General features: G+C 57.7%; 5 protein-coding genes across 5 annotated transcripts; 2 read left to right on the top strand and 3 right to left on the bottom strand.

Annotated features, from left to right (window-relative positions):
• Positions 1-3,762: 3,762 nt before the first annotated feature.
• Positions 3,763-6,444, top strand: EsH8_IV_000773 (leucine-rich repeat domain-containing protein; the record flags this gene model as incomplete). Its single annotated transcript, XM_083265663.1, has 2 exons — positions 3,763-3,795; positions 3,901-6,444. 2 exons carry the CDS (start codon positions 3,763-3,765, stop codon positions 6,442-6,444), a joined length of 2,577 nt encoding a protein of 858 aa, XP_083124558.1.
• A 1,480-nt stretch (positions 6,445-7,924) lies between these two features.
• On the bottom strand, positions 7,925-9,460 carry EsH8_IV_000772 (uncharacterized protein; the record flags this gene model as incomplete). Its single annotated transcript, XM_083265662.1, has 5 exons — positions 7,925-8,028; positions 8,069-8,459; positions 8,513-8,670; positions 8,752-9,146; positions 9,204-9,460. 5 exons carry the CDS (start codon positions 9,458-9,460, stop codon positions 7,925-7,927), a joined length of 1,305 nt encoding a protein of 434 aa, XP_083124557.1.
• A 1,279-nt stretch (positions 9,461-10,739) lies between these two features.
• Positions 10,740-13,255, bottom strand: EsH8_IV_000771 (uncharacterized protein; the record flags this gene model as incomplete). The annotated part of the gene is made up of 4 exons (XM_083265661.1): positions 10,740-12,088; positions 12,142-12,570; positions 12,902-13,095; positions 13,200-13,255. 4 exons carry the CDS (start codon positions 13,253-13,255, stop codon positions 10,740-10,742), a joined length of 2,028 nt encoding a protein of 675 aa, XP_083124556.1.
• A 4,632-nt stretch (positions 13,256-17,887) lies between these two features.
• On the top strand, positions 17,888-21,622 carry EsH8_IV_000770 (transcription factor domain-containing protein; the record flags this gene model as incomplete). The annotated part of the gene is made up of 6 exons (XM_083265660.1): positions 17,888-17,968; positions 18,951-19,362; positions 19,418-19,626; positions 19,682-20,033; positions 20,090-20,771; positions 20,833-21,622. 6 exons carry the CDS (start codon positions 17,888-17,890, stop codon positions 21,620-21,622), a joined length of 2,526 nt encoding a protein of 841 aa, XP_083124555.1.
• Positions 21,623-22,956: 1,334 nt separating this feature from the next.
• On the bottom strand, positions 22,957-24,158 carry EsH8_IV_000769 (intradiol ring-cleavage dioxygenase; the record flags this gene model as incomplete). The annotated part of the gene is made up of 2 exons (XM_083265659.1): positions 22,957-23,667; positions 23,880-24,158. 2 exons carry the CDS (start codon positions 24,156-24,158, stop codon positions 22,957-22,959), a joined length of 990 nt encoding a protein of 329 aa, XP_083124554.1.

The following is a 24,158-nucleotide window of genomic DNA, read 5'->3' as shown; positions in this document are numbered from 1 at the left end:
GCCAGCCAACACACCAGATGGCAGATATTGAGATGGCATCATGCTGCATCAGATCGCATTACCAACGTGGGGCCCAGATATCAGGCAACATGTCGTAATCGGGCTATTCGCAGTGGACGACGGCATTGCGGCAATGTCCTGTGCATAACAAGTCAACGACGGTAGCCGGAATGCTTTATCAACGGCCCGTGGTCTTGCTGGGCTTGGCTCCCTAGCAGATGGCAGTTGTCTTCGAACGACTCGCGGAGGGGAAAAAAACCCCCCAGAGTGCTGAGCACTGGGGGGGGGGGACTGGGAGCAACAAGAGCAGAGGTGCACAGTCGAGTAACGGGTGCCCGTCAACAAAAACAACGTCTGTCCGTGGTGTAAACAAAAGAATGCCATAGCAATTGGCGGTTGGACTTGTTCGGGGATCCTTGATGCTAGTTCGCATGAACAAAATGAGGTCGGACCCGAGGCCGAACGAGTCGGGGCAGCGAATTGGCCTTTGCTTGAGGCGCGCTGCTTACAATCGCACCCGCCCGGTCATCCCAATGCGCTGGATCCGGACGGAGTTGCAATGATGTGATTGTCTCGTGTGCTAGGAATGCGACAGCCGGAGAACCCAGAGGTTCTGTGTGTACATTTTGGCCATGTTGAATCTGTCTGACGAATTCCAGAGGCATAAGCCGGGTGGAAATGACACTCGTCGGTCGACGGTGGAGACGAGACCGATGATTAGATATCGGTTCGGGAGAGACATGGCTTTTTTTTCTTTTCTTTTCTTCTCCTGCTCCTCTCTTCCCGCCGGCGCTGCTGCTGCTCGTCGCTTGTCACACCTTTGGAGCCAAGCGCAAGCCCCATCCGCAAGCCAGGATCACTCACTGGTCGGTCGACCCCTCCTTGCACACACACCCCAAGGAGCTCCGAAATCTCGGCGACAAACGGGCAACTGGTCTGGGTGGCTTTGTACCGTTGACTTTCCCCACCTCCCGCCTGTCGGTCTCACAGCTTACAGACCAGTGACCACGGGCTGCAACGAACAATCGTGTGTATTCGCAGGTGTTCCATTCCTCCTAATGGCGTCCGTGTCATCTGACGAACACCGCCGCGCGCCCGCCTGTCGTCGCCTAGTCACCGATGGCAAGACACACTACCGAGGACTCTGGAGGCGTGTTCGAGGCGTTATCCCATAGCTGTTTTGACTGTTTCTGATGTGTGCTGCCACGGAGAATAAAACCGCAGATAGGAGTTGATGGACTGGCCGTGCGTCCGAGGGCTTGACGGATTTGACTACTAATGTAGCCATCTGTCTGGAGCCAGTATCTGTAATGCCGCATACGGGAAACACGTGCATATCATCTTAGGGTACCGCAGCTCGTCGGACATGGTATGTGGGAAATAGGGGAGAAAGAGGAGACGGTGCTTGGGGGGCGGGCGTGGAGATGGCGGCATTCATGACCGAGTCGGGACGAGTTCGAGTCGTAGCCTTGGTTGAGGTTCCGGGGGATGGGCGGGAGAAAAAAAAAAGGCCAGGGGGCAAAAATCAACCGAAATCAGTTTGAATGCAACCGCCTGTCGCCTCATGCTGCGATGCGCCTGCGATGCACGTCTTAAACGTGAAGGTGCAAGTCAAACAGACGTGCAGTAGAAACGACAGGGAAAGAATGTGGCGGATGGGATGGATGACCAAATGGCAAGAGACAAACAGAAACATACGGAGGCTGCAAGTGAGCGCAAGAGACGAGACGGGAGAGAGCGCACATGCAGACAGACCGCCATTATTGGCTGAGGCGGCGACGGGCTGCGGGCAGGAAGCAGGAGGCAGGAGGCAGGAGCCAGCATCGTGAGTCGTTTCTATCCTGCCTCGCTGCCTCGCAACGCAGCTAGAAGCAGCTAAAGGGAGGCAGGAAGCAAAGGAAAGAGAGAGAAAAAAAAAAGGCCTAGCAGCGGTCGAACATACCTATTTCTCAAATGTACCGGGTACTTTGCGCCGCCAACCCACTCACTGCTCGTTGCTTCAAAGTGAATGACCCGCCGCCGAGAACAGGGATCATCCCAGCTGCCAACTGCTCCTTCCCTATCCCTCTGCCTCTCTCTCCTAATCTCCCTCACTCATACACTCACTCTCTCTCCCCTCTGCCTGCTTTCTGCGAGCTCCCTCTCCCGCTGTCCACCATCGTCCTCCACCGCCGTCCACTCTTGGCTAGTCGCTCACCTCTCGTTGCTGCCGCTGGCGAACACTCCTTGGCGCCCTTGAGGAAGGGTGCAGGGTCGACTAAGAAAGATGCTAACGTGAACTAGTGTAGTGTGCTGGGGGATGCTGGTCCTGGAAGGTCAGGGTGCCCGTGGGTCTGTGGGTGCTTCTACTTGAGATCCACCCTGAAGTGGGCGACTGGGCCTGTCGATATTCGAATCCAGGGTGTCCTGGTGCAGGGTCACCCGTCAGGGAAGGCTGGCTGCCGGTCTCTCTGTTCGCTGCATCTGGTGGATAAGGGTGTGGGTGTGTGTGGGCGATGAGTGTGGGTGGCCTGGCTCTGGCACTGGCTGCTGGTACGTATCCAAGGGCAGACGCACTGGGGTCCGGGGGGGGAGAGAGAGAGAGAAAGCGAGCGAGAAAGAGATGTGCTTGTGGTGGGTGCGTGGGTAAAGCGGTAGGCGGTACTGGGTATGTAGAGGTGGTGGACACACTGAGCAGGCAAGGCAGGTTGGCGACCATTTGTTATTATTAAACCCGGACCCCGTCCGACCACCCCCCTTCCATCTAAGAAAGACCCTTTTCTCACACTCCTTTCTCTGTGTCGTGCAGAGTTGTCGTGAGGAGTTGGAAATAGCTTCCTCGACCCTCGAAATCCCTCCGCATATTCACTCTCCTCCTCCTCCGAGTCTCCTTCGTCGTCGTCGCGAACCCACGATATTCTTCGCCCATCCGAGACGGATAGCGAATACACGAGTAGAGAACCACTGTCCACCGTGAGCTTCTCTCTCTCCGCCACTGGTGAGTGCCCTCTGTTTGGCTGCGCTGGTTTTTGGTGTTTTTTCCCCCGTCCGCCGCCCGCTCGCGTTCAGCAGAGAAACAACACGGGAAAACCAGTACCATGGTTCATCACAACTGCATTTTGCCTCTTGCCCAGCACTTTTGCCTCGCTTTGGTGACTCCCCATCACGCTGCCTGCTTATCTTCCCGCCTCGTTTTTGAGGGACTGGCAAAATCTCTGCCTCGTACGCCTGCTGCTGTTGTCTGTCACATCCTCCGCCTGTGTTTGCTTGCTTGTATCGTCATTCACCAGCTTCGGCCGCTCCGTGTTTTCCCCCTCCTCGACTCACCTCGCATTCCCCCCGTTGTCCTCGACCTCTCGTCCTACCCTTCAAAATTCCTGCGCTGTGAGACAAGGCGGGTCCTGCAGCATCTGCAACGGGATACATCACTCGTGGCCCTCTCACCGAGCGAGCATCCTCACTCCATCCCGACTGTGCTGCCCGGCGAAGTGTCGCAACGGCGCTTCCCCCCCTTCTCGAGAACCCTCCAGTCTGATTTGAGGGCACCACCTGCTTCGACGCCCAGCTACGCAGCAGCGACATAACTAACCCTTCATCGTACAGGCTGCAGTATCACCGGTTACGACTTAACACCCGTCGTCCGACCTGGCAGCAGTATTTGGTACGAGTGTTGAAATACACCTCCTTGGACCATATTAGGCGCCGATTATCGCCGTTCTCTCCTTTTCCCACCCAAGATACCCTACACCCAGTACTTTGTCTGCCCTCGATGCGTCCTTGATCATGGATTCGGAAGACGGGGAGTTGTTCATAAAGGTATGTTTCGATCTTATCCTTCTGGACGACACGGCGTCCTGTCCCTCGGCGGATCCAAGCCGCGTTGCCCTTTTTGCGTCGGCTGTGCTAATATGCCATGAGTAGCAACTGGCCAGCTTTGTGCGAACGCACGAAAAGGCTCTTGCCAACGCCTTGCAATTTCGACGACAAAATGCCTCTCGTCATGGCGCCTCCCAGAGCGTCAGCTCGATTCCTACGCCCCAGTCCCCGACCGTTCCTGAGCGGCCCTCGACTTCGGCTTCAACCTCGAGCGGCCTCGCATCTGCCCTGTCTCTCGGCACCCTGAACTTCACTTCGCATGGCGTCAAATCGGCGAAGCTGGCCTTGACGCCACACCACCTGTTCTACCTTTTGTCCCGATTCGAAGAACTTGCCATTCCTGTTGGCCCCATGAAAATCCGCCTCGAGAACCTCCACGACAGCTCTACCTCGGCCAACTACGTCTCCTTCCTCAGTAATACCCAGCGATCCCGAAGCCGCGGTTCCGATGTCGGATCCATACACTCGGTATCTAGCGTTCGAAGTGTCATGTCGGGCATGTCGGCTCTTTGGACAAGCTTTGGAATCGGTGCCAGCATCTCTGCTGCGCGAACTGAGCGACAGAAGGCCGCCATCCAGGCCGATCTGAAATACCTGTACTCGGCCTTCACCAAGATCCCTTGCCTTCGCCTGGCTCCCGATTGGCGCGCCCGAATGATTCGCGGGTACGAAGAGTTCCCGTTCGATTCCGCCGTCCCGCTCTACGTCTTTAAGAACGTGCAAGCTCTCGAAGTCAACAGCATCGACTTTAGGCAGTTCTTCGGTTGGGATCGTTTGGCCGAGCAGTTGAGGTCTTTGACCCTCAAGCGCGCCGGTGTCGAGGACCCCGCCGATATTCTCATCGACATCGTGCTGGATGACATGGATAAGAGGCGCCGAAGGACCTCGAAACAGCAGTCATCGCCAACGACGCCATGGCCCGCCAGCTCGAGTCCTCGCAGAAGCCCCGTCATCCCGCACGCCGAACTTCACAAGTCGACATCAGCACCGGGTTCGCCCGCCCCGCGAAACTCCATCGGCGACCTTGGCATCGGCTCTCTGACCACAAACGACCATGCTGTTGATGAGATGCCTGGCGAAAGCCGGCGGCCCTCTCTGGCCCGAGTCGATACATTTGAAGCCGCCATGTCCCCGCCCAAGGGTACAAGACCACGCAGCAACTCGCCCACCCGTCCCGTCAGTTCCCGCAATCCCTCGCACATGAGGGGCGGGCACAAGGTTCGGCGCTCCGGTTCTGGCAGCTCTCACTCTAGCCTATCCGACTCGTGGCACCACAGCCGTACCGGGAGCTCTTCAAACCTCCTCAACATGGGCATTTTGCCGGCATCCAAGTGGCGATTCCTGAAGCACCTCAGTTTGGCAGACAACTCCATGACCTCTATCCCTGCAACCAGCCTGGTGCCCCTCGCGAATACGCTTCACTCGTTGGACTTGTCGTCAAACCTGTTCACTCAGATTCCCGATAGTCTGGCTACCCTTACCGCGCTCCGCGCACTTAACCTATCACACTGCATGATTGACGGGCTCCACTCCCTGACGCGCAATCCTCTTCCGGCCATCTCTGCCCTCAACCTCCGAGCCAACCGACTCCAATCCATCGCTGGTATCGAGAAGTTGTATCCCCTGGAGCGACTGGACCTCAGAGACAACCGCTTGTCGGACCCTCTGGAGCTTGCCAGACTTACCGGCATTCCCGACATCCGGGAGATCTGGGTCGAGGGCAACCCCTTCACTCGCACTCACAAGGACTACCGGATAACCATCTTCAACCTCTTCCGCAAGACACCCGGCTACACAGAAGACGTTGTTATCGACAACTCCGGCCCCACGTACTCTGAGAGAAGATACCTGGTGGAGCGCACTCCGGTGCCCGCCGCTGTCCCGGTGGTGAAGCCTGCTCCCGCCGACATCCCCGCCGTTGACGTCAGCAAGCCAGCCATCATCTACGACATCCCAAAAGAGCCTTCCGTTCTCCGCAAGGAGCGGCCAGTACCAAAGGCCGTGACCAGCGAAGTCAATACTAGCTCCACCCGCCGCCGAAAGACGCCGAAGAGGCGCATCGTGGACCTCTCTACCACAGACTCCTCCGCAACCATCACGCCCATCACGCCCGGCATCGCCCCGGCGGCTCCCACGGACATGAAGATCCTCGCCGCGGGTGCCACGGCCACCGCGGCCGGGTCAGAGAGCAACTACCGGGTCTCGCAGGCTCCCGAGGTTCCCCCTCTGCCCTCCGCGGTGCTCTCCGACGGTCGAAAGGCCGCCTCTCAGCCCGAGGTGCCCCGCATAGACACCAGCGTGGTTCCCGAGCTCCCACCCATCTACACAACCCGCGATACCCCGTCAGACTCTCAGGATTGGGACGTCAGCGGGGAAATGTACCGCCGAAAGATCGAGGCATTGCGGGACAAGGTTGGAAACGGCTACCTCAGTGTGCTCAGTGAGGAGGGCTGGGATCCCTCTCGCCCGCCGACATACACTGTACCCGATTTCAGCCCAGCCTCGACTGTGCGGCCTAGTCCTACCACACCCCGGACCAATACACCCCACCGCCCTCCGGCCATCCATAGCGGCCGCACCCTTGGTTAAAAAAGTCATTTATACATGATACCCTTCATGATACCCCACCCCCCCTCTTGAGGTTCAATTCTACCGTTGGACTACATTCTCGAGTCCTCATTCTACGGCATTGCATGCAGAATTGTCACGAGCATGGACATTCGGTTCACGTCCACCCAACTGTGTTATTCGTCAAATTTCTTCAGCATGGTAGAGCATAGCGTACAAGGCGTTCCGGTTTGGCGGGTTGCCCGGTTTGGGTTCCCGCGTCTTTTTTTGTTTGCACAGATAACACCGCCCGAGGTGGCAGAATGCCGCAGTAGATCTTGTCGCTTCCCTTCTGGTTGGTTTCTTGGCGCGACCTCGACGAGGTCTGTCTTGGGCTCATAGGGATGGGAGAGATAAAAAGCGAGTGTCATTGGCGTGCAGTATACTTTTTTTTTTTCATTCTCTTCTCCTAAGACTTTTTTGGTTCCAATATTTTCTTTTCCGCATATGTTGCGGGCTTGGAGCTGGCGTTGGCGGAAACATATCTCGAGTGGCTCTTTGTCGTTTTTGGTATCATGGGGCACGAAAAATTTCCCGCATGAACTTGCATTTGTGTTATTGGTAGGGGGTAGATGAACACTTGTCATGGAGACAAGCTGGTGGGGGCGGCTTCTAATACATGATGAAACGCATTTCTCGTTGAAACTTCTTTGCCTGCTACTGAGCCTCGTGATGTACCGGTCCTAGATGAGTAAAAGATGATGTACGTGGTTGTTACCGAGTGTAAGTTGTCTCTTCCTCCCATGGTCCGTCGGGGCGAAGCAGTGTTAACCCCTGAGATCCGGACCTCGAGCAACCAATCAACCTGAGGGCCGGACAGGCCTGATTTAATGTAGACGATAACCCCCAGTGAACTGACAAGGAGGCATGTTTATATATTAGCATGTATATATATGTATATATGTATATATATATATATACATCTATATAACTAGAACACGATCTCTAGTATCTCTGACACAATGGTCCTAGAATGGATCACCAGGCTTGGAAGAGATCTTTTTCTGTTCAAAACGGATGATACTGATTTGGTACAGGCACGGGGTAGGTAGAGTCTCGCCGGCTTATGTTGAGCAGGTTTGTGCCTTGCCCCCCCCCCTCCCTTTTTGTTGCTTTCCCTGACTAACTGACTTTACCAGTATTTGCCTGAACTGGACTCACCGGCTCTGTAATACAACGGTGAGACTATTGTCGTCAATCACAGAATAAGGGGTCCTTGTCGGTTCGACCCATTAGCTAGCTAACAGTCTCCCGCCCACCTACGCTGTTAACTATCCTTATCAAAACTGCACTTGACGACGGTACTCTTCGATAATCATGTCAACTTCACAAACCGTCCCGACCAACACCCCGGGGCCTGCAGTCTACACTTCACCGCTGGCTTGCGGTGTGCTCGCTGCGATTTCTCGCACAATGTTTATTCTTTGGTCTAGGCCTGGCAACTGACTTGTCGTGAACTGATCTACCACGGCGACCCAGGTCGGTGTTTTGGCTCCTTCGCACCGCCCAGCTTCACGGCCCATCGTACAAGACGCTTGTCCGCCTCGCCCACGTTCTTGTTCTTGCCTGGGCCAAAAACGGGACCTCTCCGGCTCGTCGCAAAGACCCGGCCTGCCGATGGCCACGAGCCAGCTATAGACGGCAGCGTAGGCGCTGTCGAGCGCGCCGGAGGTCCACGCATGATGGGCGCTGAGGGCGTCGCCACACATGGTGAACTTGTTGTCGCAGAAGACCTGCTGGAATTCGGGATAGAGGTGCTTGAACTGCCCGGGCCCGAAGAGCGCAAAAGCGCCTCCGGTGTACTGGTCCCGCAGGAACTTGAAAGCGACCTTGCTGGCACGGTCGTAGTTCAAGGCCCGGATGCCCATGAGGATGTGACCCGGCAGGCCGAGTTTCGAGAGGTCCATCCTCTGCAAAGGTGCCGTGGCAGTCGTGTTGGACACCATGTCGTAGTTCTTGGCCGGGGCTGGCTTGCCGTGTTGATCGGTCGAGGTGACCTCAATCTTGTTGCCTTTTTGCCCACGGCGACGACTGGGGCGTTGTATGTCACGTCGATTATCGGGGACCCGTCCCCGAAAGGCTCAATGCCGCTGGACAGGTATTCCTGCATGGCTCTGGGGACGGTATCCATGCCCTGATCGATGCGGCACCAGTCCTTCCCCTTCGCAGCCTGAAATTCGCCGAAGTCACACAGGGACTCGAAAAACGCTTGGTCAAATTAGACCGGTGGAGCTGATGCTTGTAATTAGCCATCGGGCAGGTTTCTGTATAATGTCCGAGGTCACTTACGCATCGGCGTTTTCTCCAGACTTGTTTCGTCGTAGTTCAACCTCAAAGCTGTTTCTTGTCGGTCCCCGGGGGCACACAACAGTTGCGCATTCGCCCACTTCTTCTTGACCATGAGGCAAGACCTTGTTGAGCAGTTGTCATCGTCGCCATCCATCAACCTGGCAAATTCTGTTTCAAAGTCCCCGCTGAGTTTCTCGACAATATCCTTGATGGCGTTCTCGAATTTTTCACCGCTAGTTTTGATTGAGTATTGGGTTCTTCTTCCGGATGCTTCTAGGTACTCGGGCTTGAAGTTGTGTTTGTACTGGTACATATGAGGCAAACCATAGCCCAAGTCGTACACATATTTCTGCTTTTTGTCCTCCATTTTGAGGATTTCGACGAGTTTGAGAGTTCTGGTCATACCAGAAACGGCGTCGGGCAGGGGCTCGCTCGGATCCCGGGCGACTTACGATTTCATGGTCGGTATGTCCGGGATTCCCGTCGCGCCAACGTCGTGGTAGTTGTGCTTGCAGTCGGGGTCGCCTGGAAACGAGTGGGCGTAGCACCGCCCGCCCGCTCTGTCGGAAGCCTCCAGTATGTCGATGTTTCTAATGCGGAGGTGCTTCAGCATCATGGCAACGTAAAGGCCGGAGATCCTGGCGCTGACGATGCACACGTCGCCGGTGTAGTCCTTGGGCTTTCCCGGAGCACCAGCAGCAGCCCGCATGGCGACTCGATCACGGAGTGAAGACAAATATTCTCGATGGCTGGCAGCGTCGCGCTCGACCGGGTCCTTCGCCTGAAGGTAGGTTTCGAGACAGGTCTTGGCATAGGCGGCGTGTATACATGCCGGGAGAAGCGTTCCAACAGGAGGCGCGGAACCGGCAGCGGGGGGAGTTGGTCGCCCATCTTGATGATTGCAAATCAGATAGCTAGGGGGCTTCTTGCATTGGTAGGAGCTGAAGCTGGGGAGAAGCGAGAGCCACTCCTTTTAAATTGTGACGTACGATACCGTTATGTACGAAATAGTGGCAAGAAATGAGGTTGAAACGAAGCACATTGGGGAGTTAATATCGAGAAACACAAAGTCGCCTGACTTCCACCCTCACTTACCTTCGATATCACAGCTGAAGAAGGTGTGACGAGCTGAACATCCGGGTTGGCATGGGAACAGTTAGATGCATAGCCGGATGCTGCTTCCAGCTATCTCGACAATGGAGCGTATTGAACACTTCAGCTCAGCCGGATCGCCTCGAACGGAATCGCAGAGGCCGGGTGGAAATTCGGTGTCAAGCCGGTTCGAGAGGTGGCTTATAGGCAGTTGTGTCCAGAGTTGAAAGATCCTGCCTGTCAATTTGCACAACCGTTTTGCCTGATACCCGCCCCCTGACGAGGAAAAATATACATGGTCCGGTTGCTCGCTCATTTTGACAGTGTAAACTCTCGTACGCCAAGGTGCGATGACCAGCCCGATATCCACGCCTCCTTTGGTTCGTCCATCGCACTAGCGAAGTTCAGCCACTCCGGTGAGTTGTCTCGGGTGCGGGCCGCCCAAGTAGGTGGCCCAGCCCGGAACGTGCGACTGAGTAGGTCGGAAACAGGTCGACGGACGAGGCGGGCTCTGATCGTGTTCCAAAGACCCCGGACGGCCATAGGTGGGAGACGGTTGGGCTAAACTATTGGATTTGACCAATCCATAGCGTGGGCCAAGAACTCCTTACTTCTCCTCCATGAACGTCCGCCGAGGAGTGGACGTGGTAGAAGTGCCACGTGACGAGGTGGTGGTATTTCTATCTAAACCAAATACACTTATAGTTGCGTCGTGGTATCTAATACTGCTAGTTTGTAAAATTTGATCATTGGCGTGTCGTTGAAGTCGGACGAGGGATTACTATCAGCAAATTGGTATCAAATATTGTTCTGCATCTCGGCATGCGCCTCTGACAATGGTCCGCCCCCCCTCTGTTTAGCTCCTGCGTTTTGTACTGTATCTGAGGAACGGGATGTTATTGTGCTCTGACAATGTCATCTTGGACCTCCCAGTCCTCCCACGAGGGCGGATCGGCTCCATTCGGCCTCGACGCCCGATTATGTCCCACCCGCAACCCTTCAACACGGACGGCCTCCCTGGGCCACCTCACCTCCGCGTCGAACCCCTTGCTCCAGGCCGTGTGCATCAAGTCTTCCGCAAAAAGCTCGGGGTGGAGGCGCTTCACGCTGCGCAGAGCCCTCTTGCTGACTTCGTCCACGGAGTCGTGGTGCCGCAGGTTGAAGAAGGCCGGATCGTGCGTCTTGCGCAGGCGGGCTTGTACCTCGGGCGAGTACGCGCCGAGAGAAAGGAGGAAAATGTCGTACTGGCAGAGGCTGGTCCGGCAGACCCAGGAACCGCCCTCCGTCGCACGGCGATACAGGCCGATCATCGCGCCGACCGCACCCAGAGCCCCTGTGCCGTAGTCGGACATGGGAAAGGGAGGCACGACGGGCGCGTCCAGGCCCATGAAGTGGCCTTGCTCCCACGCGACACCGGCGACGCAGTCCGCAATCTGCTGCCAGCCCGGGCGCCCGGCCCATTCCGCCTTCGCCTCGCCCAGTTCTGTTCCGCCGAAACAGTCCTCCGCGACGTAGACAAAGCCCTTGCCCCGCTTCGCGGCGATGGCGGCCAGTTTCTCGGGCCCGTAGCCTAGGCGGTCGACAACTCCCGGCCGGTAGCCGTCGAGAATGACATCCGCACTAGCTAGCAGCGACTCAAACGTTGCACGGTCTTCGGGGTCTTTCAGATGCAGAGACGTGGTGTGCTTTCCAGTGTTGACGTCCACTTGGAAAAAGGGGACATCTGGGAGCTGCGACGACGTCACCTTGAGGACGGATGCGCCGTGAGCTGCCAGAGAACGGCCGATCGTGGGGCCGGCGATGACGCGGCATATTTCCAACACACGGATTCCACTGAGGCACTGCTCGGCGCCTGCCGCTCCATGCTGCGGTGTGAAGGGGGCCGGGGGTGTGGCCGACTCGACCGACTTGACGGTCAGGGGAGGAAGCTGCGCCAGCGCCTTGCCGTGCGGCGTATCCCGGAACTGCTCCTTCTTGAGCACAGGGACGCCGGCCTGGCCTTCCTTACGGTTCATCTCCTCCAGCTCCTCTACGGTGAAGCGTTTCATCGCCGCCTCGATGGTCTTGATGCACTCGCCATAGCCCTGAAGCTCCGGGTTGAAGGCGGGCAGACCAATCATGTTCAGGGCCTTGGAGGCGTCGAGCGACCCGTGGAGATGGTAGAATTCACCCGGGTTCTTGGTTTCGTACAGGTTGGCCGAGAGGCGCCGGTAGAGGATGGACTGCGCCTGGTTCAGGTCGGTATCTAGCAATGTGAGCCAACGCGCCCGTCTAATACGTCTTCACTCGGCGATGTACCTGGGATCTTTGATTTCACGTTAGGGTGGGCCTTGTCCATGCCGTCAACCGTGGTCAAGTAGGCCGATATTAGGAAGCATGCTGTCCGGGCCACGTCGACTTCAATGCCCCTCCCTGCCCGGGGTCCCCACCGGATGTCTGCAATGGCGGCAGCAGCCACGCCCTCGAGGGCTTTGATGGAGGCAGTCGCCTCCTGCTCCTTTAGGGGGCATGGGAAGAAAGCGGCATCGCCGAGCGGCGCGTTGAACGCAACGTTTCGCAGATGCTCGACGAACTCGGCGGGGAGCTGCCGTTGGCATGCGGCGACTAGGGCGGCCAGAGCATTCTCGGAACCTTCCTTGACGGAGTAGCTTGGCGCCGCCCTTTGTTGAGCACCAGGTCTTTTGGGGACCATCTTCAGGAGGGAAGGTTTCGCGTCGGAGGCTCGAGCTGGTGGTAGTTATAGAAAGGGCAGAGAGAGGCCTGGGAAGTTTCTGACAGCCACATTTTGTCTACGCCCAAAGTATATATGTGTGTATTGGGGGCAGCCATCCGTCGGATCTAGGTGAACAGCTGGTCGGCCGGGGGTATGCTGATCTCTCCACTAAGAGGGTACGAATGTGATATGAGGTGGAGCTGGAAACATGCAGCTCCGACAAACAAAGTAGCGTCGGGAGCAGGAAGCCGGAGGGATGAAAGGGTTCGGTAAGTGAGCCATCGGCTACGCTGGCGTCAAGGTACATTGCGATTCGACGGTATCCGTACAAGGGTGACCTCGTACCCATGGGGCCCGGGGGTTTGTAGGTGCGGGACTTTGGGTGGCCACGGACGGGGACAGCCGCCCGGGTCCTGGCACGCAGGAAGGCGGTCCGCCAGAGGACGGCATACTCTGCAATGAGGGCAAACCAGGATGCGAAATACTGGTGACGGGAGCGAAGGGGGCCGTCGCCGCCAGAGGGGCGGCCGCCACTGCGGCTGTCGCTTTTCGGGAACCCTCCCTACGTCGAGCTTAGTTCAACACGATAAGAGGACGGACGATCAACCGACTTTTTCGAATCAGGTGCAGGTTGGCAGCGTACCGCACAGCAGCCTCACGAGGTGTAGTGTAGTGTAGGGGCGGGGTTGAGAAGGGCATAGCGTGCGGATGGGATGTAGTCAACCGGATCCGCCTCAGCCAGGGTGGACGAAACAGGAATGCCAACGACGTGCGTGTACTATACTCGTTGAAGAAAGAGGGGTCCTTTGGAACCGCGGGCATGGAACCAGTGGACCGGGGTCGGAGTAGGACGCGAGGCGAGGGGAAAGAAACATATCAAGGGTCAAGGGACAGTCCCGGAACCGACCCAAGGTCCGCCCAGCTCGATTAGCGAGCCAACAGAACACACAGAGGCTGGTTCCAAAGTCTCTTGTCCAAATTTCGGGGCAGCTACACATCGCCATCGCCGTTATGCTCGATGGACAGTGAGGGGCCTCTGGGCGATGGTGATATTGGACCCTGAAAGCTCGCCCCCGCCCAAATTGCTGTCGAGCCGCTGAGCTGTGGAGCACCCCTCCGGGGCAAAGCCGACCTGCAGAAGGAGCATTGCAACATGCATGTCGATAAAGTCGACAAACCAAAGGGGGCCGGAACCGGCAGTTGGCCGACGACGGCGTCAGCTTGTGGGTGCACCATCCGAAGGTAGTGGTCGTTTGCGGCAAGCACCTTTTATGCAGACGTGGTCCAGGGTCAAAGATAGCTGCAAACACATGTGCGGTGCTGTGATAGGCAGTCTGGTCATGTGGGACTGAGGGTTGGTCGGATTCGGGACAAGCTCCGCAATGCAAACCGCAATAGAATGCGACGAGGAGGGTGGCGACGGTGGCCGCGAAGATTGACGAGGAGAACATCTGCTTTGGGGGATCAGCAATGATGCTGGTGATGCGGACGACGGAGTGAGGTGCGCGTAAAGAATTGATGCTATGCGAGATATGAGGTGGTCAGTGAAAATCCCGTCTCGACGGCTGCTCTCTCGCGGCGGCCGCCTCCTGCGCCTGCGATCCCCTGTCTGGCGTGTCGCGATTCATGTATGAACTTTTTTTTACCCTCCTCCCGTCGTAGGTGCGCTATCCGACAACGCTGCAAACAAGCTGTGGATTGCATCGGAAGATGATGGGCTGGAGGAAATGCCGAAATGTCAATAACCGAGGGCACTTGAATTCCAGCAGTGCTAGCAAACTGTAGTGGAGAGGGAGAACACGGAGCCATCTTGAATCAGCAGTTGGCCGATTGCGACTGCATCGGGACGGGGGTAGGTACATGGCGGCGCTGCATCGCATCCGGGCCGGGCGTGGCCCCGATGCAGGCCGTCTGGTCCGGCCGGAGAAAACCCGCCACACCACACAGGGCAGGCAGGGTACCGCGTGGTAGGTTAGTGTCGTCGAGGTGAACAACAAACCGAGAGAAGGAGCTACAACGCCTCCTGCTTAGGGCGCCCTACAGGCACGTAGGTGCCTATCTTGCCTGCATCTATCCGGGCCAAGTGGGTGAATGTTCAAGCGCTGTTGCATTATTGCCTCATCCCCCGATGCTAATTCATGCTACATCTTTCTACCTTGCCCACCTCACCCACTCGCAAGCCGCTTCTACATCTCCAACATTGTTCGGCCGCTCCAATTCGTTCCGTTCCGCACCTCGTACATGATGCGCCTCTTCGTCACACCTTACAGGTCTCGCCCGTGACAGGCAAGGCAGACTTTACGATTGCAGATTGGCAGCACCCTCGGAGTTTCGGCCGACACCTCAACGGTCGCCCAACGCCAAGGGTATGCATCCCTCATTCATCAGATCAGAAGCAACACGGCGAGATTCAATCTGGACAGGAGTTGGAATTGCCCAAGGCCAAAACACGACTGACTCAAATGCCAGTGGGTGGTCCATCTGTTGGGAACGGGCATCAATTCGATGGCCATGGCTTGTTTACCATGCTGTCGGAAACATTCCAAGCCAAGAAGGACATGGCGATCGAGGACTCGCGATTGCCGATGGGAGATGTGAGATGGGCATCTCCGGTCTCGAAGCCAAGAAAAAGGGAGCAGGATGTTGGCTCCCACTTCCCGCGCACACATTGCAAGCCTCGCCCGCCTCATGTGTTCACTCTTGCCAAGGGCCCAGGAAAGTCCAGCCCAGGCTAGCCACAGAGGCCGGCAAAGGCGTGGCCATGGGCGGTCCGGCCACACGTCGAACATTCTAGTGTGCCTGTGCCTGTGCCTGTGGTAAATAGTGTACGGCAGGGCAAGGACGGGAAACACGCGCCGCCGCCGCTGTTCCCTGGGGTGCTCTGGCTGTTTCCGAGCACACGCCATGTGTTGTCTCGGCGGCGCCTTTTGGGTTTTCTCATCCACAACTAGGGGCGACGCCACTGGCTTGGAGGCTTGCAAAGATTGTCGCAGCTCCACGGTGAATAATCGTGCCATGCTTTCTCTGCAGGAGCAGACCTGCAAAGTAAATTAGCTGCGTGGTGCCTGCCTGTGTGATGCGAGAAGGGAGCCAGCCCCCTTCCCTTGGACTTCATCAGACGAGCATCGGTGAGGATCACTCACGGCCGCCTCCTCACGTCGCACACAAACCATCACGCACGCCTATCATCTCCCGCGCACAAAACAACCGCATGCCTGACACGCAGAGTCAGCCATCCCAGACGCCAACAGAAGCTTTGACATTGTTCTTGTGGGCGTTGTATTGACGTTTCTCGGCGGCGACCAGCCAAACGGGATGCCCGCCCAATGATTCAGCGTGTCTGGCGCAGACTGCTAGGTAGCTGCAGCTCTGACAGCTCCCTGGTCTCTCTCTCTCTCTCTCTCTCTTCTTCGTTGCCTGTACATCACCTTCTCGTTCCGGCCATTCTGCATCCCCGTTGGCCATTCACAAACGAGACGAGACTAAGCGCAACGGGCAGAGAGATCTGGTCCGCCAAGGCGAATTGCTCCCGATGGCAGCAACATTTTATTGTCCATGCACGTCAAACCATGCCAAGAGGCCATGCCCACCACCGCACCTCACCTCACCTCACCAGGCTGGCTCATTTTAGGTTGTGATTGCGCTGAAATGGGCTGGGGGGTGGCCTCGGCTGAGGAGATGCAGCTCGCCTAAGCCACCAAACATGGGGGGGGGGAGGGACTGGTCGTATGCAATACAATAGTTTGGGTGCCCGTCCGCCCTTTCTGCTTAGCTACTAAATTACTTACTGGCGGCCGGCCGGGATAAACACCGCGCACCCCATACGCTACTGTGTATAACATCATGGCCAGAAGAACCGGCGGCGCCGTCTCGCGGCTGGCTTCTGGACCCTTCCTTACCTGGCGGCGTTTCCATCTGTCATGTCAAAAGACGTTTTGGATCGGGACCTAGTCTTGTCTGATCTGCTGGAACGGACATTAGGGCCTAGCCTCGCCATCTCTTCCTTTTCTTGGACAAAAAAAAAGAGTGTCACTTTTTGGTTTCACACGCCCTCTGGGAGCCCCCTCACGAATTCCCCCAATATCCATCCTGATCCGTCCCAGATCTGGGCAACTGGGGAGGGAAGGAGAGAAGGGGGGTGTCGGGGGGGGGGGGGGTTGCCCATCAAAACTTGAGACCCTTCCACTGCGGGCCCTAGCTTTGAATCCCTGTACAGCCCCCCCTCCCCTTGTCTATTTCCTTGACCCTCTTGGCCCCCGCTTCAGCATCGCATCTCGTCGCGCGCGATGGGGACTCGACTCGACTCGACTTGACTTGACTTGGACTTGACTCGTCTCCACGACCACCCTGCTTTGCTGAGCGCTCCATGCCAGCCAGCCAGCCAGTTCCTCTCATCCCCATCCTCCCCCCTTCTCCTCCTCCGCCCAGTCCCAAGTTCCCAGTCTCGTTAGACGTAACAGGCGCGTGCTTGCCCAACGTGAGAGAGACTGTTCTTGTTCTGCCTGTCCCATATCCGATCAAAGTCTCGTCGTTCCCTCCCTCTCTCCTGGCCCGGGCTCTTCTCTATCATCTCCCCGACTCTTTACTTGTTCTCTCTCCCTCACGCCCACTCCCCCCCCGCCTTCGCCGACACCCGCTGCCGCAACGCAACGGCGGTCCCCATCCCTCATTCAATCCCATCCCATCCCAACCCATCCCATCCCATCCCGCCCCTTCTTGCGCGCCCGCAGCAGACCAACAGCACGCAGCTTAGCACAAGGCTGCGCGCTACTTCTCCTGCTCCCCACGTCACATCTCATTATCCCGTATCGTTCTGCATAGTTACGTGTTGCTCTTTAAAGTAACCACCCCCATACCCGAAAGCCCAAACTTCCCCACTTGTGGTCATCCTCGTCGCCCATCACCGCCAGACCAGCTTGCTCGTCCCGTCGTCGGAACATGTCAGAAAAGCTTGCCCAAAGAACCGATCCTTACTAGTTTCCCGCTTCGGACCACGGAACCCCCCTTCCCCCCTCGCGGCTGCGTCTTCCGTCCCTCTCGCGTCTCCCACCCGCAGCCCACGCTCGCCACCTGCTGCTGTGCTGCCGAAAGGAAAGCATGCGTATCCGTACCCGGTGCCTGCCATCCGCCTCTCTGCAGCCCGCCCACGCTCCGACACAGCTCGTGCAGTAACCAGTGAGCTCCCGGCACCGCTGCCGACCCCTTCCTCGACACGCCTGGTCGTGCGGCCACTTGCTGCTCCAACCCAAACTCCACCTCCTCGCCCTCATCGGATAACGGGTGCTGCCAAGGGTCCATGGACTGTCGGCTGATGCATCAACGTCGTCGACAATGACCCGACCCAAGGTTCCAGAGGACAAACGCCAACGGACCGCCCAGGCCTGCGACACTTGTAAGCGCCGGAAGCAGAAGGTGAGCTCTCCTCTCATTGTGCCCTCGCCTTATTCCTCCTCCTCTCCTCCTCCTCCTCCTTCTCCTCCTTTCCACGGTGCTGCCTCCCACGCCGTAAAACCAGAGAGCCCTGTTCCGAACCCAACCAACCAACCAGTATCGACATGACCGTTTCTTTATTTTTCCTAGCCCCTCGTCTTTCTTTCTACCGCCTGTATCCATCCCACCTGTCGTTCCATTAGTGTTCTCGCTACCAGCCTGTTGATGTATCCGTGATGGTGTCGCACGTCATCCCACCCGCTTCCCACCATCCTCTCGGGCCGGCCTTGGCTAGTTGCCTGAAGACCCCGAATGAATCACACATCAGCTCCCGGTGGTGGAAACCGGTCTGCGCATGATTCCGTTCTCTGGCCTTTGCGAAGGGCATTGTATCTTGTCGGTTCACCCTCCGACCCGATACCATGCCAAGCTGTCCAACCAAGATAAAAGCGGTTACAGTGCGACAAAATCTAGTTTCGCCGTCCTCGTCCATGGAAACCCCCTCACCATTTGCCCTGATCGACAATGTTACGTTGCCAACCAGGTTGGCCCATTCCAAGTGGGTGACAAGATTACATGTACTCTACCTGTTTTTTCTTTTCTTCCATCTTTGTTCCCCCATAAAGGCGTTTCTCGCGGTGTAATTTGCAACATCACTGGACCCTTTACCGGGGCTTCTTTGTGAATTTCCGGGGTGTCCCCTCGATCTTGTACATACACCAGCTGTCAACCCGACGATCTGGTCACATATTTTCCCGGGGTCATTGGTTCATCTGAAGAAGGGCTCCAGTCTCAATCTCCATCGGGTCATTACCTCGCCGGTCTCGTGTGCTGCATACCGGCCTGTTGAATGACCTTTGGCCCGGCAAGTGCTGGCCCGGTGCACCCTTCCGAGACCTTGCCAGGTCCCGTCGCCGAGCTCATACCCGAGTCCACCCCAGTAGCTAACTGATAACTCGAAAAGTGCAACGGTTCTCGGCCATGTACCACTTGTACGAAGAGGAGCCTAGTGTGTACCTACACAACGAATAACGGCTCTGAACAAACTCCCCCGGATCTGTTAGCTTCTCCCTCCAAGCGTCGCAATATTGAGGAGCTACCTGCCGCGAACCCAGGGGCCCCAGATGCCACGCTCGCATCCGAGAGCCCTGCGGCGGCTACGACGCCGTGGGAGTTGAAGCCGCAGCCACCAGTCAACGAGGAGAAGCCCACCGTCGGCTTTGATATAAAGCCCTCCATCGAACAGGACCAAAATCTGCCGGTGGCGGACCGAGAGGTTGACCTCCGCTCCAGACACAGCACAGCTTCAGGCCCCGACGAGGAGACCTCACTCATACAGTCTACCAGGATGTTACAGGACCCTACAGGCAGACTGCGTATGTTTCTACCTTTGAGTCCTGCCTTGCTCAGACTTGCTGACCGTACCCTTAGTCTACGTGGGCGACTCGGCGTCATTGGCTTATCTGCAACTCATACGAATGATCGTCGAGGCGAGCGTTGGGCCCAGCGACTTCACACTGGACCCGAGCCGCCACAAGATCATGGAGGCCACCATAGCCATGCCGGCAAACATACGACCCCCGCACATCCTGCCCGACAGGGACACAGCGAACGCCCTGCTTGACTCGTTCTTCACCAATGTAAGCGGGCCCTGGCCCGTGTCGCGTGTGCATTCTGGTTTCTAACTCTCGGCAGACCCACGGCTTGATCGAGGTTTTCAGCAGGACCGCGTTTGAGAAAACCGTCGACACGTGCTACTCGGATCCCCTAGCAGCGGAATCGTCCTTCCTCTGCCTTCTGTATCTGACTTTCGCCATTGGCACGGTCCTGGGTACGCCGCTCCCTGGCAGCAAGGAGGATGCCATCTTCAAGAAGCTCCGTTCAAGCCAGTTCGACCGGGCGGAGCTGTTCTTCCGAAGTGCGAGGGCTCTCGGCGACCCTATATCTGGGTTTGAGGATGCGGACTTCTGGTCTGTGCAGGCGCTGTCGTTGATGGCCGTCTACATGCTCGCGGTGTCGAAGCGCAACGCGGCATATGCCTATTTCGGTGAGTCCCAACCCATAGATCCCTGAAAAGGATGTGGCATCTAACCCCGGCTCTAGGAATGGCCGTCCGGTCCGGCTTCGCCCTTGGTCTGCACAGAGTGCACGAAAACCACTCTATTTTCAAGAGCGACGAAATCAGGCTGCGGCGGAATCTCTGGAGGAGCCTGTTCGTCCTGGATCGGTTCCTCGCTGCTTCGCTGGGCCGGCCAGTCGCGATTGACGAAGAGGAATGTTCTAGCGACGCCCTGCTGGTCTACGAGAAGGGCCCCCAAGGAGAGTTGATACGCGTCGTGGATCCAAACGACGGGCTTGACGCTGCCGTGAGGTCCTGTCGAATCATCGGCCAGATCCTGAAGAAGATCTACGCCCGCCGAAGGGTGTCCGTCCGCCTCGCCCAGGAGATCTGGGAGCAGTGCAACACCTGGTACTCAACGCTCAGTCCCGACTTGGCCAGCAAGCGAGTGGTGGCCGACCCGAACAACCCCGCGCGAGGCATCGCGGCTCTCCACGTCAATCTTCTGTACTGCCACTCCATCGTACTGCTGACTCGGCCATTCTTCATCTGTCTTTTGAGCAAGGTCCACAACGAACGGAGCGGCTTTGCCCTACCGGTCCCGCGCTGGATCAGCCGCATGTCCAAGTACTGCGAAGCATGTCTGCACGCCTCCAACCAGACGGTCATCCTGGTGCAGAAGGCGTTCGAGAGCAACTACCTCCCGCAACGAAACCCCTTTGTCCTGTTCGTGGCCCCCCGGTGACAACCTCCCGAAATATACCCCGACACTAACACTGGTTCACAGCTACTTTCTCTTCGCCGCCTCTCTCATCATCCTGAGCAACGAGTTCGCGGCAATCTATCCCAATCCGAGCTACGCGGCCTCGATATCCAACACAATCGCCATCATGCGCTACTGCGCCGAGAGCGACCCGCAGGCCAACCGCCTTCTCTTCATACTAACGTCATTCCGCAATGTCATCTACGAGCTGCGGCAGAAGAAGCCCGAGCAGCCGGCCATGCCCGCCCCTCAGACGCTGTCGCCGACGGCGCTCCATGAGCCCATCAGCACCATCTTCAAACCGACCACCTTGTCCCGGAAGAATTCCTTCGCGACCGGCACTTCGGGGCCTCCCGTGGGTGCCGTCAAGACGATGGCCCCGCCTCCGCTCTCCATGAAGACGGACTACTGCTATTCCACCCCGGCGGGCCCATCGGCCGGTGTTTCGCCCGCAGGCAGCACCCCCGGCATGTCCCAGGGCGACCAAAGCACGAGGATGGGGGGCGATTCGGACACGGGCGACGGAGAGCTCGAGTTCGACCAGATATGGGGCTGGTCGGCTGTGCCCGGCGCAGCCGGCGGGCCCATCCCAGCGGGGGTGGTTACACCCGGGCCATCTCCAGCGGCAGTGGTGGCAGGGACAGCACCGAACGCGCCCGGATACCCGACCCAGGGCCCAGGCCCACGCTTCCCGGTCTATGCAAACTACATCGTCCCCGGGGGTCCCAACGGTGCCGGGGTCCCGGCGATTGGGCCCGGAGGATACGTGGCCCCTCACAACATGCCCATGTACGTCCCGGCGGAATACTCATAGCAGAGGTAACATGCCTGGGGGGTAGAAAGGAGACGCTTGAAGGCCCGGGCCCAGGGCGGACAAGGATCACATTAGAGAGCACAGACCAGCGGGCGCTATTTAGCCGCCCGAAGAAGAAAGACTGCCCAACCAGCTTGACTACAACGAGCAAAAGGCGAACGACCGGCATGGTCGAACCCACGCGGAGCCGAGGCGACGAAGTGGCGGGCCTCCTCTGCAATAGTTGACGCAGCCGATTGTGCCCTAAATATAGCCTACACGAGGCCTGGGGGTGTGCTGATGCGAGACGCCCAGAAAGGTTGTGGGGGAGGGGGTCCAGAGGAGGCGGTGTAGGGGGGAGGGAGTGCGAGGAGGAAAAGATACCCAGTTGGATTGGATGACGGCGGGCGGGGGGGCGTGCAAACTACGACCTCGACGCAGGTACGGACTTGTTCTCGAACGAACGGACGGCCGGCGAGGGCAGGCAGCACTAGGGAGGCACTGCACGGAGTATTTGTTGTTACTGGTATGGGACGAACAATGGGTGCGAACAAGGGCGCCGCCGACAATGATGACGGGAGCCGGAGTTGCGGCGTGAGACATAAGAAAGGGACGACAACAACGCCTAGCCAAGCAACAAGAGGCGTGATGCCCGGCGGGAGGGAGATGGCGAGGAGGGGGGAAGGGCGAAGAGACAAGAAACGATCCCGACGAAAAAAACAAAAAAAAAGTGGGAGGTCGAGAAGTTTGGAAGAATAAGAAGAAGAAATTCCAACCCCATTTCGAATGATTTTTTACCATGATGCATGTGAGGTACACTCGTGCGTGTATTCAAGTGTGCCGCCACGGAAGAGGGAGCGAGGCAAAAGCTCCTTATTGGTAAAATAAAAAAGGGAACCTCCTCCTCCCCCCCTCCTCTCTCGCTATCGGACAACTACCAAGCAAGTAAGCAAACCTCCGTGTTTGGTAACCAGACAGGCCAGGTAGGTAGCTCCCGAGTAACCGACGGGGGGAAAAAAAAAAGAGGCAGTTTGCAGGGGATTCCTGGGAACCCACGCACGCAGCTTTGTTGTTGCTATTCTGGCGAACGAAAGGCATCACAAAACGAGCAGAGCCCTGGAAAGAAGTTTAATTTAGATATATATATTTGGTTTTTTTTTCTTCATCCAGCCGTTGACTTATTTTTTGAAGTTGATACTTTTTATAGATATTCTTTGCGGGGGTGTTTCTACGAACAAAAAACTTTTCTTCTATTGTCCCCAGGAGGGAGTGACGGGTTTCATAGCCAAAAACAGTAAAGGGAGGAGGGTTTTCCCACCCCCCCTTCTTTCTCTCTTCAACCCACTTGTAGGCGCTCAGGCATCGCACAGGACAAAGTCGTACTCGAGGGCCCACCTCGCCTTGGGGTCGGAGCCGGCGGGCTTGTACTCGACGACCAGGTCCTCCTTGACGGCGAAGACGGAGTCGTTCTGGAGGTACTTGTCCTCGCTGTCGAATAGCTGCGTCGTGACGGGCCTGCGCCCGTCGGCCGAGACGATGAAGTGGAGGTGCGCGGGCCGGTAGGGGTGACGGTCCAGGAGGTGCAGCAGCCTGCCGGCCGGGCCGTCGTCGGGCACGGGGTAGGGGACGGGGCGGAGGCAGTACAGCGAGTACCTCCCCTCGCCGTCGGTGCGGAACCTCCCCCTGAGGTCCATGTCCGGCTGGCCGGCGTCCTGCTGCTCGTACTTGCCGTTGGGCGCCGTGTGCCAGATGTCGACGATGGCGCCCGGGATCGGCCGGCCGTGCTGGTCCAGGACGCGGCCGAACAGGTGGGTGGAGGCCTGCTGGTACTCGGCCGACTCGAGCGACGACACGATGGAGCTGCCGTTCGGGAGGACGGGCGCGTCGTGGCGGTAAAAGGGACCGAGGATGGCGGACGAGGTGGGGTTGGCTTCGAGCGAGGACGTCGTCTTTAGCTGCAGCTGCTTCGAGGTGATCTCGTCGACGAGGGACTCGAGGCCGAGTATGTCGCAGAGCAGCTGTGTCTCGTTTCGCGAGTCGTTGGACATTTGGCCGGCCTCGTTGATCTAGAAGAGCCGGGCAAGACGCCGTGTTAGTGGTCGGTACCGGTCGGGGTTCGCCCAGGGAGCGACGCCGCGGGATGACAAACAAGGGGCGGAGGGGCAGGGAAGGGGGGAGGAGGGGGTGAGCTTTTGTGTTTGTATTTGTTTGTGTGTGTGTGTGTGTGTGTGTGTGTGTGTGTGTGTGTACGCGCGCGTGTATGTGGAACAACACCAACCATCTGCACACCGGCCATCCATTCGGACACGGTCAGGTCGACTTCTCTCGCAAAGTCGTGGAGATGCCGCAGGAGGCTCGGCATGATCTGGGCCAGGCGGGGGTTAGCGCCCGGGCCGGTGGCGGCAATGACACGGTCCGTGAAGGCCGGGTCGTAGATCGCTTCCCCGGCCGGCGTGGAGCCGACGCCGCGGGCGGTGCTGGAGCCGTTCTGGTCCGCCATGCCTCCTTGTTGCACGGCTGGATTGGGTTCCAGATGGCGGACGGTGTTCTTCGTCAT

Source organism: Colletotrichum jinshuiense, chromosome 4 (genome assembly GCF_051148585.1).
Source record: "Colletotrichum jinshuiense chromosome 4, complete sequence".
Classification (NCBI taxonomy): domain Eukaryota; kingdom Fungi; phylum Ascomycota; class Sordariomycetes; order Glomerellales; family Glomerellaceae; genus Colletotrichum; species Colletotrichum jinshuiense.
The sequence above is the reverse complement of the archived record's forward strand: the minus strand, read 5'-3'. Positions and strand labels throughout refer to the sequence as shown.